The sequence below is a fragment of the Triturus cristatus genome, chromosome 8 (genome assembly GCF_964204655.1).
Source record: "Triturus cristatus chromosome 8, aTriCri1.1, whole genome shotgun sequence".
NCBI classification, from domain to species: Eukaryota; Metazoa; Chordata; class Amphibia; order Caudata; family Salamandridae; genus Triturus; species Triturus cristatus.
Window position 1 is genome coordinate 1,470,723,872 of NC_140591.1, and position 12,838 is coordinate 1,470,736,709.

The window sequence follows — 12,838 nt, forward strand, 5'->3', positions numbered from 1 at the left end:
AAGTTGTGAAGAGTGTCTAAAGTTCATGACAATTGATACGGATGTATGAAATAATTGTTCACAGTGTGAACAGGTCTTTGTTGTATACAGTGCATTGAGTGGGGGATGACCTGTTCTCTGCCCCTTCAGCTCCTTATTGTAGACTACACTACAAACAACCCAGCAATGATTTTACGAAGGTTGCAGGGAGACCCTACTCATGTAGGGGTCCCCCCTCACACATACCTCAGCACCCTGCCTTGTAGGATTAGCAAGGCCTACCATAGGGGTGACCCATGAGAGTACATGTGTTGTAATGGGGTGGGATATAGGGTACCTATATCCCTGTAAGGGGTGCTAGCACCACCTTACCCAGACTACAGTAGTGGTCTGGTGGTGTCAGTTTGTATGGCTGTTTCAGGGTGGCACAATAAGTGCTGCACCCCTGGTAGGCCTACTGAGGGACCCATGCCCTGGGTACCTAGGGTACCATCTACAAGGGGCTGTCAGGGCATCCTCAGCATCCAATTGGGTTTGTACCTAGGGTACTCACATCAGTTTTAAGGAGAAAGCAGATAGGCTGGGGTCCTGGATAGCAGGATCCCAACCAGACTAGTCAAAAACCACTCAAATACCAGGCAAAAAGTTGGGGGCAACCATTAGTCAGATTCCACCTTCCTACACTCATTTTCAAAGGCTCTACCCTATAGCGTCATTGTCTAAGGATCTAGCTTTAGGGTGTCAGGCTGGCTATTCCCTACAGTCATTATATGAAGGCTCACAAATGCAAACATTCACAAGACTACTGTGTTAGACTTTTTTATTTCATATTTATTGCATATCCTGTTATTTTCACAAAGAGCACACTTGATATCTACTCTTCTGGAAAAACATCATGTGAATCCACCCACATGATGTCAGGAATCTCTTTACTCAGAAATGTTTTAATGGCAGTGGTATCTTGGGCACATTTGCTTGTAAAGCTTATGGTACTTTCTAGTTTTTCTCTGTCTTCGTCTGTTTCAATGACTGTATAAACCCCAATCGTTCCATCATCATAGCCGATAAAGATTGTAATGTCATCTTCGGACACAGTGAAGCAGGATGGCATTTTACCCAGAAAATATTGTCCAATAGTTTCTCCATTGGAAACCTGCACCACCTGGAGAACTGGATTGGCGTGAAACTCACAGTCCCACTTATTTTTATCGACGAAAGACACAAAAAACACCTTTCGGCCATCCTTGCTCAGGTGCTGGTAGAGAACTTTGCCATCAGTACAGAGCATGCCCAGTTTTCCAGAATGGGTGTTGAGAACATGTATGCTGTGCTCCGCCATTTTGATGATAATACTGCCATCTGACGACATCTGACAATCAGACACTTCGCTTGGGAAATGACTTGGCAACTCAATTTGATGGCAGATTGTTTCTTCAGCCATGTTCCAAGTGTAGATATTCCTCGTTGCGGTGATAACAACAGTGATATCTGGATAGCTCAGCAAGGTTTGGAAAGCTAGTACGTTGGACTGTTCGTTGCACTGAAACGTCTTGCTTACACATCCCGACCACAAACTAAATGCAGTCAGATCACCGTTGTTTATGCCCATAATGAAGGTGCTTTCAGGAGTTATGTATGCTTGTTGAAGATTTGTATGGAAAGTGCACACCACATGGCCAGTTGTTAGCTTCCACACTCTAGACGCACTATTCTTGCAAAGGGACACACCAAAATGACCATTGGGAGTAAGTAGAACTTGTGATGCCTGGCTGCCTTGGATTCGGAAGAGGTTTTCTCCGGTGTCGGTGGACCATATATAGAGATCCCCAAGCGTTTCTGAAGTTACAAGGAACTCACCAGTGGCAGTCAGCTGTGTGCCTGCAATGGGATGGTCATGCTCCAAGACAGCCTTCACCTCAAATGATGAAGATTGCCATTTATACACCATTTCAGAACCATCACTGGTATACAAATGTTCTCCAGAAGGACAGAGCAGGACGGATCTCATTGGTTGTTTTGCTTTGAACATTGACGCAGCGTTTTGTACTAGATCCATGCTCCAAGCTCTGATGTAGCCCCCTCTCACCACAGCTACTAAGCAGCGCAGCTGTAAGCATTTGATCAGCTTTACCGCTTCCCCGCAGCCATGTTTAAGTTGAAGGACACACTGTCCACAGTCCCTTCTCCACACGAAGAGTGAGGTACTAGTTATCATAGCAGCTATTATATATTCGCAATCATCTGAAAGAACTGCACTAGAAAAACTGTTGTTTTTGGGGGCTGTGAACTCATCCATACACCAACCATCTGTGTTACACACTCGGACGTGGTTCTGTTTGCAGAGGAGTAGCCACTTAAAATCGGGAGAATGCTCTACTGAAATAACCTCACCAGACTCCTCTGAATTGTGAATTTCATCCAAACATTGGGGCTGACATGGATCAAGAATATCCCAGGCACTGATATTTCCAATTGTGTCTACAATGTACACCTCAGTATCTGATTCAGAGACATAAACAACTTTTACCCAATGTCCTTCAAAGCTGCATTGGATGGTTGCCAGATGTGAAAAGGTAGAATTGTCAAATATAGAGACAGTACTTTGCTGTCCCACAAGTACATGTTTTCCATTTTTAGTGGTTGACAAGCAGGTCACATACTGAGGACAGTGAAGATCACTTAAGCTGGCACCAGACATATTATGGCAAACTCTGACGAAAGAAGCATTCTCGAACCAAACATACATATTGGTACCAATTACTTTGAACCCCTTAAGATCAAGTGGGTTATGGGAAGGTGTGGTGAGAAGTCCACTACCATTAATTTCAGAAAGAAGGCCCCAGGTATCGCAGTCCAATATCATTAGTGAATTGCTTCCAGTCAATACTACAAGATGTCTTCCATCTTGTGATAGCTCCGCATCTCTGACCTCAATGTCCTGTGAAGAGCGATAAACCAAAGTAAGAGGTTGTACCGAGTTCCATGTATAGAAAGCTCCATTGACCAATACCACAATGATTAATGATTCAGTTTGCATTTCCAAAATAGAGATTATGCTCGAGGGCTCCAAAGATTTAACAGACTTTGCCGCAACCATAACTAAGGATGAGTGCATAGCAATAATTGCGGAGCTTTTAAGGCTTTCGTGGTAGGCTTGCTTCAGAAGCTTCAGTAGACTGGGATATTCAGTGGTAAGTGGCAAAATGGCAGCCTGAAAGACCATTTCCAGTGCACCTGGATTTTGACTTAGTAGGCAAGTGGACTCCCTTAAAATATCACCTATTACCTTGAGTTCAATTCTTTGAGCAAGTCGGGCTGTATCCTCCACCTCATAAAGTAAAAGATGCAATTGATGAGCCTTTATCATGGCTTGATAGACCTGGAACACAGTCAGCATATTAGTGCAGTGTTCCTCCAGTTTACCACAGTTTTTTAAATGAAAGGGCAGCTCATGCAATTTTCTTACATTTGCAATAATGTGCCTTTGATCGCTTGACTGCGAGCCGTATAGCCAAGGCTGGGATGGTTGCTGCCTGTCAATATACACCTTGGAAAATCTCTTGCTGTCTGACAAATTGTCAAATTTCAAATATGGCTTAGCCCTTCCACATGCCCAGCGCCCACTGAAATAATGGCCCATATTAGTGTGGAGATCATTAACCACAGTGGCATCGCTCACGTATCGTTTAAATACCACAAGCTTGTAGCACAAGTGAGTCCAGCACAGCACCATGGAGCCCATGAACTGTCTTTGAGACAGGCATCCACTCAATGCAAACACCAAACCTGCAACCACAGATTCTGGCACTCTCCAGATGTCGGTGGCATGGTTTGATGAAACACAATCTGCTGTGACAGTGTCGTCTATGGACAAAATATCCACCAGTTCTGTCTCTCCTATTCCTGACCGAGAAAGTGTGATATAGCTCAAGGCTTTTGAGACAAACGTTCTTCCATATTCCTCCTCAAGCCTGAGGAATAGTCCTTCAATGCTTTTGTGCAGACTGTCACCAAGAGTCTGATCGTTGACGTCTTCATGAGATCTCCAGTGCATCAGTTCTTTGGATAGCAGGAGGACCATTAATGGTGATGTATTTTTCCCGAGGCACCTATTCACATACATTTGTTGGCCAGAGGTGATCTTCCTATGATGCTCAAAGAGGCTTTGCTTTAGATACTCATTACAAATTTTCCTTTCTGGTTTAAGGTGAAGAAGCATTGTCTGATCCTTGTACAGTAACTTCAAATTTCCCAAAATCTCAGATGTTCCCAGAGTGGCAGAAATGATAATCTTCACAAATGGTGGAATGGATTCGGGCAACCACCAAAGACTTTTGGCATTGTCATCCTCCGCGATGTGGTCAAGGACATCAAGAATAAGGATCAGAGGACTTTGCTGGGATGAGGCATTCAGAAGGTCAATAAAGCATGTTCTCAACTGCGTGGCATCTTTCTGGTGTACCTGCATGGGCAATTGGTAATTTACTGCTATTTGCTGGCACAATCCTGCCAAAAGATTGCACAGGTTGATGCTGTCCCCAGAGGCGCATGGAAATCGAACAATCAATTTAGGGCAGGCACATTTCAGCCACGTTTGTACCTGCAAGATGAAAGGAAGAAGATCGAGATGAAGTATAGAAAACATTTATCAGCCAGAAAACTATCACTTTACAAGGCATCATAACTCTTCAGACAACAGATTTATTTATTCGATGGAGGCAAAGGAGATGGGTTGTCAAAGACTTTAACAAATTAAAAGATTACTGACATAACATTCATACAAATGGCCTGCACGTTTGAAAGATTTAGATTACTGTTCAACAACTTAAACATTCTATTTGTTTTATTTTACAGCACTTCCAATTCCCTCTTTTCCATCCCTCACTCCTTGACCAAATTATTATTATTATATTTTTTTTGGGGGGGGGGGGAGTTTTATATGGCACAAACTAGACCTGAGGTATCAGAGCGCTTTATATGAGCAAAAGTTGCGTTACAGACGGACACATTCATTTTTGTTAGGAACAGGGAGATTAAGTGATTTGCCCAGAATCACAGAATGTTGAGCATCCCTGCTGAGACTCGAACCCGGTTCCCTAGCTCCGAGGTCGACCGCCCTTGCCATTAGGCCACATTCTATCCCCAACTTAGAGGCACATTCTATGTATCGTGGATTTCCATCACAGACAATGACATGGGACATGACAAACTTGCTCTTCCAAAGCCTCTCACCCCTTTACTTGGGTCAACACAAAAGGGCTTATTGAGATTTTTCCTAGGACAATTTCCGTCTGCCAGATGGCAGAATTTCTACCCCACCAAGGTAATGATAGAACATCTGTCGTATCTAGGACAGTGGAGCTTTCTCCACCAAAGTCACAGTCTCTCCCATCAGAGGAGGCAATGCAGGAAACAAAACTCTAGTGGAACATCCACCAATGATCAATATCAGTGCCCATATAACCCTCTCTCTGTAAAATTCTGGGAATTTCTTTGCCAGCAAGTAGTGGCCAATATTGACCATTCCATAAAAGTCAACCACCATTTACATAGCAGTCTTTAAAGACATTACCTCTGCCATGTGGGGAGGTGGTCCGGTGATCCTGGACAGAGCGAGTATTCCACTTCCATAACTGACAAAGTAAACTCTGAACATAGGGTGCAGTTCACTTACCTTCTAGTGGACTGCTCCCTTCACTGCACAGCTCTGCCTGGTAGCTGCTGCTGCCCCCGTTGCTGCTGCTGGCCCCCTGGTCAGGTGTTAGAGCCCTCCTCCGCCCACAGACTCCCGCCTGCGTCTCATCCCTGGTGGTCTAGTGGTAGAGCATCACTGCTCTGCTGCTGGGATGCCCTTTTGTCTGTCTTTTTTCTGCTTTTCTCTGCCTCTTTTGCCTTTTTTCTGATTCTGCCTTTTTTTGCTTTTTGCCTTCTTTCCTACTTTTGCTCATTTTCACTTTTTTTTCTCTTTTCACTGCCCTTGCCAATGCGATCCCCCACGGCCCTGCCACTCCCTCCAGTGACCATTCCTGCTTTTCCCGCCTCCCAGCTGTCCAGCCCCCCTGCACACCATTTAATGGCGGCTGCTGCATGGCTGCACAGTGGGTGCGCCACTGGCATGTGATAGTTATGCCTAAGGCAAGTCCGTCCATCCCCGTCCGTGCCTGGACCGCACCCAGTGCCACGGACCCTGGTTCTTGGACACTCTACTGATACAATGCCAGCACCCTCCTCACCCTCAACACAGGACGCCACACCGCCTAGCCCCTCACCTCACCTGAGAAAACCCAAGGACCCTTCTCCTTCTGAAACTCGAGCCACAACCTCACCCACCCCAACACTCCAGCTCCTCTGGCCACCCAGCCAACCAACAACGCACCCAACTGGCTCAATTGCATCCTCCTCAACACGTGCTCCCTCCACAAACACGCCAAAGAAATCCTCTGCAACGCCACCTCTCCCAACATCGCCTTCTTCACAGAAACCTGGACCAACCCTAGCTCTGGTCTGTACATTGCCACCGCCATCCCCAATGGCTACAAAATCACCCGCAAGGACCGTGCCGACCGAGCAGGAGACCACCATCGTCCACAAGAACACCCTCCGCCTGACCAGTCACTTGAATGACTCAACGACAACCGTGGAACACCTTCACTTCCAGATCCAGACCAACCCCAACACCACCCTCCTCTAAAGGCCTTCCGGCCCATGCCCGCTCTTCACTGACACCATTGTAGACCTCATCGCACCCCAGGCTCTTGCATCCACCGATTACATCCTACTCTGCAACCTCAACTTCCACATTGACAACCCCAGTGACCTAAACACTGCATCCCTTCTGTAGAACCTCACCAACATCGGGCTCAAGCAGCTAGCCACAGCTCCGACACATACAACCAGACACACCCTCGACCCTGTCTTCTTCGCTAGCGGAAACGTCACCTACAGCCACAACACCGTACTCCTCTGGACCGACCACCACTGCGAGCACTTCACCTTCACTCCCACCGTCCACCACTGCCCTCAAAGTCCTCCCCCGTTGTAGTTGGAACAAGGCAACTGAAGAACATCTGTTCGCCTTCCTCACCACTACCACACCGCCGACATCAACAGAAGCCAACATCTCAGCACGCAACCTTCACCGATGGATCTCCAACTGCGCCAACACTCTGGCACCCTTCAAGAAGGCACCAGGTAAGCAAAACTCCAAGAGAGCCAGCTGGTTCACTCCTGCCCTCCACGAGTCCAGACACACCTGCAGATGACTTGAGAAGAGATGGAGGAACAACAAAACCCCCTAAACCCATTCAACCTTCAAAACCGCCATCAACGTACACCACCTCCTCCTCAACACCACAAAGAAAATGGTCCACTCTTCGCCATTGTCAAGGAGTTTGCCAGGCTCATAATCAAGACCCAGATGTCCCACCCTCCCAAGACCTCTGCAAGAAACTCTGCATCTTCTTCCACCACAAGATCAGGCAATTCTACGACAGCTTTGACACCCAAGAACCTGCCGCAATGCCTGTCACCACCGCATGCAACCAGGCTGCACCCCAACAGATCCTGCTCACCTGGACTCCCCTCACCACAGACGACACACTCAAGACCATGAAGAGCATTCACTCCGGAGCCCCATCCGGCCCTTGCCCGTATTACATCTTTCATAGAGCGGCCACCTTCATCGCCCCAGAGCTTCGCCGCACCATCAACTGCTTCATCAAAACCACCACCCTCCCTGAAGACTGGAAACAAGCCAAGATCAACCCCCTGCTGAAGAAGCCTTCCGCCAACCCAACAGACCTCAAAGACTTCGGACCCATGTTCCTCCTCCACTTACTAGACAAGGTCATTGAGAAGGTCATCAACGCCCAACTCTCTGACATCATCGAAGAGACCCACATCCTGGACATCTCTCAATCTGGCTTCCGAAGTAAACACTGCACCGAGACTGCACTCCTCGCTGCCACTGATGACATCCGCTCCCTCCTCAACCAGGGCGAAACTGCAGCCCTCATTCTACTGGACCTCTCAGCCGCCTTTGATACCCTCTCCCACCTCACCCTAATCACAAGACTCCATGACGCTGGCATCCGCAACAAGGCTCTGGACTGGATCTACTCCTTCCTTACCGGCCGATCACAGTGAGTCAGACTACCTCCGTTCTTCTCAGAATCTACAGAGATCAGCTGCAGAGTGCCCCAGGGCTCCTCCCTGAACCTCACCCTCTTCAATGTCTACATGGCCCCCCTCGTGGCCATCATCAGAAACCCCGGACTAAACATTGTCTCCTACGCTGACAACATCCAGCTGATCCTCTCCCTCACCAATGAACCCACAGCTGCCAGAATCAACTTTCAGAGAGGGATGAAGGCAGTCGCCGCCTGGATGAAAGTTAGCTGCCGGACAAGACTGAAGTACTCATCCTGGGGCTTGCCCCCTCAGCCTGGAATGACTCCTGGTGACCTGTCATACTGGGAACCCCTCCCACCCCCACGGACCATGCACTTAACCTCAGCATCATACTGGACTCCTCGCAAACAAAGAACCACCAGATCAATGGCGTATCCTCATCCTGCTTTCATACACTCCGCCTGTTTCGAAAGACATTCCGATGGATCCCCACAGAATCCAGAAAGACGCAGTACTCACCAGCAGACTCAACTACGGCAAAGAACTGTACACCGGTGTCACCCAGAGACAGCTCAGGAAACTACAGAATGTTCAAAATGCCTGAGCCAGACTGGTTCTCGACATCCCCCGCAGCAGCCATATCACACAACACCTCCGAGAAATCCACTGGCTACCAGTCAACAAGAGAATCACCTTCAAGCTACTCACACATGCGTACAAAGCTCTCCACGATGCAGGACTAGCGTATCTGAACCACCGCCTCTCATTCCACGTACACACCAGACAACTTTGCTCCGCCCAAATTGCCCTGGCCACCGTCCCACGGATTTACAAGACCAGAACCGGAGAAAGAACCTTTTCCTACCTCGCCGCCAAGACCTGGAACACCCGACCACTCCACCTCAGGCAATCCCTGTCATTGACCCAATTCAGGAAGGATCTCAAGACCTGGTTCTTCGACTGAACCTTCACACCCAGACGGATCAGCAGCCCCCCCCGTCCCTCAGCGCCTTGAGACCCTAACGGGTGAGTAGCCGTGCTATACGAACTCCTGATTGATTGAGGGACAGTCAAAATAGTGTGAATCTTTGGTGGGAGGGAAGAAGAGCCAGCAAGCTGACCACAGAGGTCAGGTGGGAGTGAGTGGGAGGGGCATGTGTTGCAATTGACCTTAGAGGGCAGGATGGAATAGGCAGGGCAGCAAGCTGACCACAGAGGGCAGGTGGGAGGGGGTTAGGGGTAGGACACAGAGAAAGGAAGGCATGCAGAAGGGGGGCAGATGCAGCAAGCTGACCGAAGAGGGCAAGCTAGAATTGGCAGGGGCAACAAGCTGACCATGGAGGGCAGACAGGAGCAGGGCAGGGGCACCACACAAAGAATGGTGGGCAGACAGGAAGGAGGCGGGAGAAGGAGCAGCAAGCTGACCTGAGAAGGGCAGTGGCAGTGGACAAGCAAGAGGGGCCCAGGCAACAAGTTAAACATTGAGGGCAGGCTGGAATAGGAAAGGTCAGCAAGCTGACCATGGAGAACAGGTGGGAGGGGGCAAGGACAACACATGGAGATCAGAGGGCAGGCAGGAGGGTGGCAGGAGAAACAAGCTAACCAGGGAGGGCTAGAGTAGGCAGGGACAACAAGCTGCCCGTTAAGGGCAGGCTGGAGGGGAGAGACTTCACATGGATCATGAATGACAGGCCAGAGAGGCCAGGTCAAGAGGGGCACGGGTAACAAGTTAAACATTGAGGGCAGGCTGGAATAAAAAAAGGTCAGCAAGCTGACCATGGAGAACAGGTGGGAGGGGGCAAGGACAACACATGGAGATCAGAGGGCAGGCAGGAGGGTGGCAGGAGAAACAAGCTAACCAGGGAGGGCTAGAATAGGTAGGGACAACAAGCTGCCCGTTAAGTCATCACATGGATCATGAATGACAGGCCAGAGAGGCCAGGTCAACACAGAGACTCTGAAGTGCAATTGGAGGGGCAGGGTCAGCACACAAACAATTGAGGGCAGGCAGGAGGGACAGAGGCAGCAAGCTGATGAAGGAAGTCAGGCCGGAGAAGGCAAGGTTAGCACCCAGACAATGGAGGGCAGGCTGGAGGGTCAGGGGTAGAAAAAGTACAATGAAGAGCAGGCGGCTATGGCAATAGACTGACCATGGAGGGCGGGCAGGAGGGGGTGTTGTAGCCCACAGACAACTGAGGGCAGGGGCAGCACACAGACAATGGAGGTAAGGTGGTAAAAACAGGCTCAGCAAGCTGACCACGGAGGGCAGGCAGGAGGGGCAGAGGCAGCACAAAGACCATGTAGGACAGGCTGGAGGGGAAGGAAGCTGACAATCTAGGGCAAGCAGGAGGGGCAGAGGTAGCACACAGATCATGGAGGACAAGCAGGAGGAGCCAGAAGTTGACAATCTACGGCAGGCAGAAGGGGCATAGTCAGCATGAGCAACAGAATGAAGGCGAGAGGGGCAGGTGCAGCACATGGAAAATGGAGGACAGCCAGACTGCACGCTGACCATGGAGGACAGGCCAGAATGGACAAGGGCATCAAACTGACCACAGAGGGCATTCAGGAATGGTCAGGGACAGCAAGCTGACCATTGAGGGCAGGTGGAGGTGGTCAGGGGCAACATATAAGGAACAGAAGGCAGGGGCAGCAAGCCGACAATGAAGAGCAGGCTGGAATGGGAAAGGTCAGCAAGTAGCCTATGGATGGCAGGCAAGGAGGGGCAGAGTCAGCACACAGAGAAAGGAAGCCGGGCGGCACATGGAGAACGGAGAGGAGGGGAACAGGGTTTTTGGACAGCAAGCTGACCATGGAGGGCAGGATGGACGGGCAGAAGCACACAGGCAGAAGGCGTAGGGGCAGCATACAGACACTGGGGGCAGGTCAGGATGTGCAGGGGCTACACACGGACAACAGAGGGTGGGTGGCAGGGGCTTGTGTCCAACCCCTCATTTCAGATGCGCTTTGGTTGTGTAGCGGGGGTGGAACTAGTAAATTGTGCTCCTGCTGGGGATCACAAGCAATTCTAGGTTGTGCGAGGACTGTGCATTAATAATTAATAATAACCTGCCTTGAACTCTACCTGAATGTTACTATTGAGTGAGAGCAGATGTTCAAGCCACACCTGATTAAAGACAGGATGTCAGAGCTGTTCGACCAATGTGTCGATTGATATTTGCAGTTTATGACATGACAATAAAACACTCTCGCAAAACAAAATATCCACGGGTCTGCCAAATCCATTGAAGAACTACAAGCATGGCGCACAAGTGAGAACCCCTACTTATGCCTAAAAAAAGTCCTTTTTAAAGGACGGAATCCCATCACTCACCGAGGTGACATGCTTCATCATCATGCTTCATCATCATGGAGATCCCAGATGATGAAGCATGTCACCTCGGTGAGTGATGGGATTCCGTCCTTTTAAAAGGACTTTCTTTAGGCATAACTAGGGGTTCTCACTTGTGCGCCATGCTTGTAGTTCTTCAATAGATTTGGCAGACCCGTGGATATTTTGTTTGGCTGGTCCTCGCAAAGCTCCACAGCCAGGATTTAAGATACTGTTGTTCAGCGGGCCTAACAGGATCCCTCTAACCAGCCCGTGCTCCATCGTGGTTGGCCTGAATTTGTTTGGCCTGGTCCTGCTTGACCAGATAATTACAGTTGGCGAGGTGCGCTTTTTGGCTCTATTGTTACTGAAAACTTTAAAACTGCATATCTCCGGTTCTACTGATTGGAATTTGGTTGTTTTGGTATTGTTTTATTTATCACAATTTACTCTATTGCTTTTAGTGACATCAAGGCATTCACTGTGAGGCCAGTCAGGATGGCGTTGCCCACATCAATTCTGCAGATGATGAGTTCATGTGCTTCTGTCCTCACTGATATATGAGGAGGAGATGCTTTGTTCTTTTTAGATGGTGCAGGTGAAAGTTACCAGGTTTGGTTAGCTTGCTAACAGGTGGGCCAAATTAGAGAGTGCATTGAAAACCAAATCTAATGAATTTACAGCCCTAGTGGGAGAAGGTGAATAGCCTCACTCAGTTGGCTTTGGAGTTAGGTCTGGATCAGTCCTTTTGTTCATTTTGCGTAATATTAGTGAGAATTTTCTTTTCTGAAGGTTTTGTTTCATGTAATTATCTGTCCCAGAGGAAAAGAATGTGGAAAAGAGATACTTCCCAAATATCTGATCTCTTCTTCTTCATTTGCCTTTTAATGCAAAGCTCTATGGTCTTTAGTTAGAAGATGTGGTCGAATGCTCAGCGGGAGACTGTAAAATGATACTCTAGTCCAATTCAGATAGCGGTAAAGAGTTTTTGGACCTGAATTCTACGGGTGCAAATCAGCCCTTTTGGGTAAAGGGGTTATGACTCTAGGGCCCTTATGTTTGATTGATGAGTCCTTACCTGCTCCTTCCAACATCTGTGCAGTCCTTAAAAGCATGCCTTCTGGCAGCTTCAACACTTCTTAGACTTAGATCTGGAAACCTTAATATCAGATGCATGAGTGTTAAAGGAAGAAGGATGTCAAGTTAGGCTACCACATTCAGTATTTAATAGACCCTGGAACTTTCTTTAAAAAACTGTGCACTGTGTCTCCTCTTTGTTGCAAAGCCCTGCTGCTGGGCACACAAAAAATATTAGAGAAGGAAATTGCAGATCCAGCAAGAAGAAGGGGTAAGGGTATTATTCAGCCTGATTTATCATCAGAAAACCCTCTGGAAGTG

At 48.5% G+C, this 12,838-nt stretch overlaps 1 protein-coding gene across 1 annotated transcript in view; it reads right to left on the minus strand.

The window, feature by feature from the left end:
• Positions 1–635: 635 nt before the first annotated feature.
• LOC146805957 (NACHT and WD repeat domain-containing protein 2-like) overlaps positions 636–12,838 on the minus strand; it is an 85,119-nt gene continuing 72,916 nt past the window's right edge. The window contains exon 7 of the mRNA XM_085620570.1: positions 636–4,579. Coding sequence (XP_085476696.1) covers positions 854–4,579 — 3,726 coding nt within the window. The 3' untranslated portion in view covers positions 636–853. The remainder of the gene's footprint in view (positions 4,580–12,838) is intronic.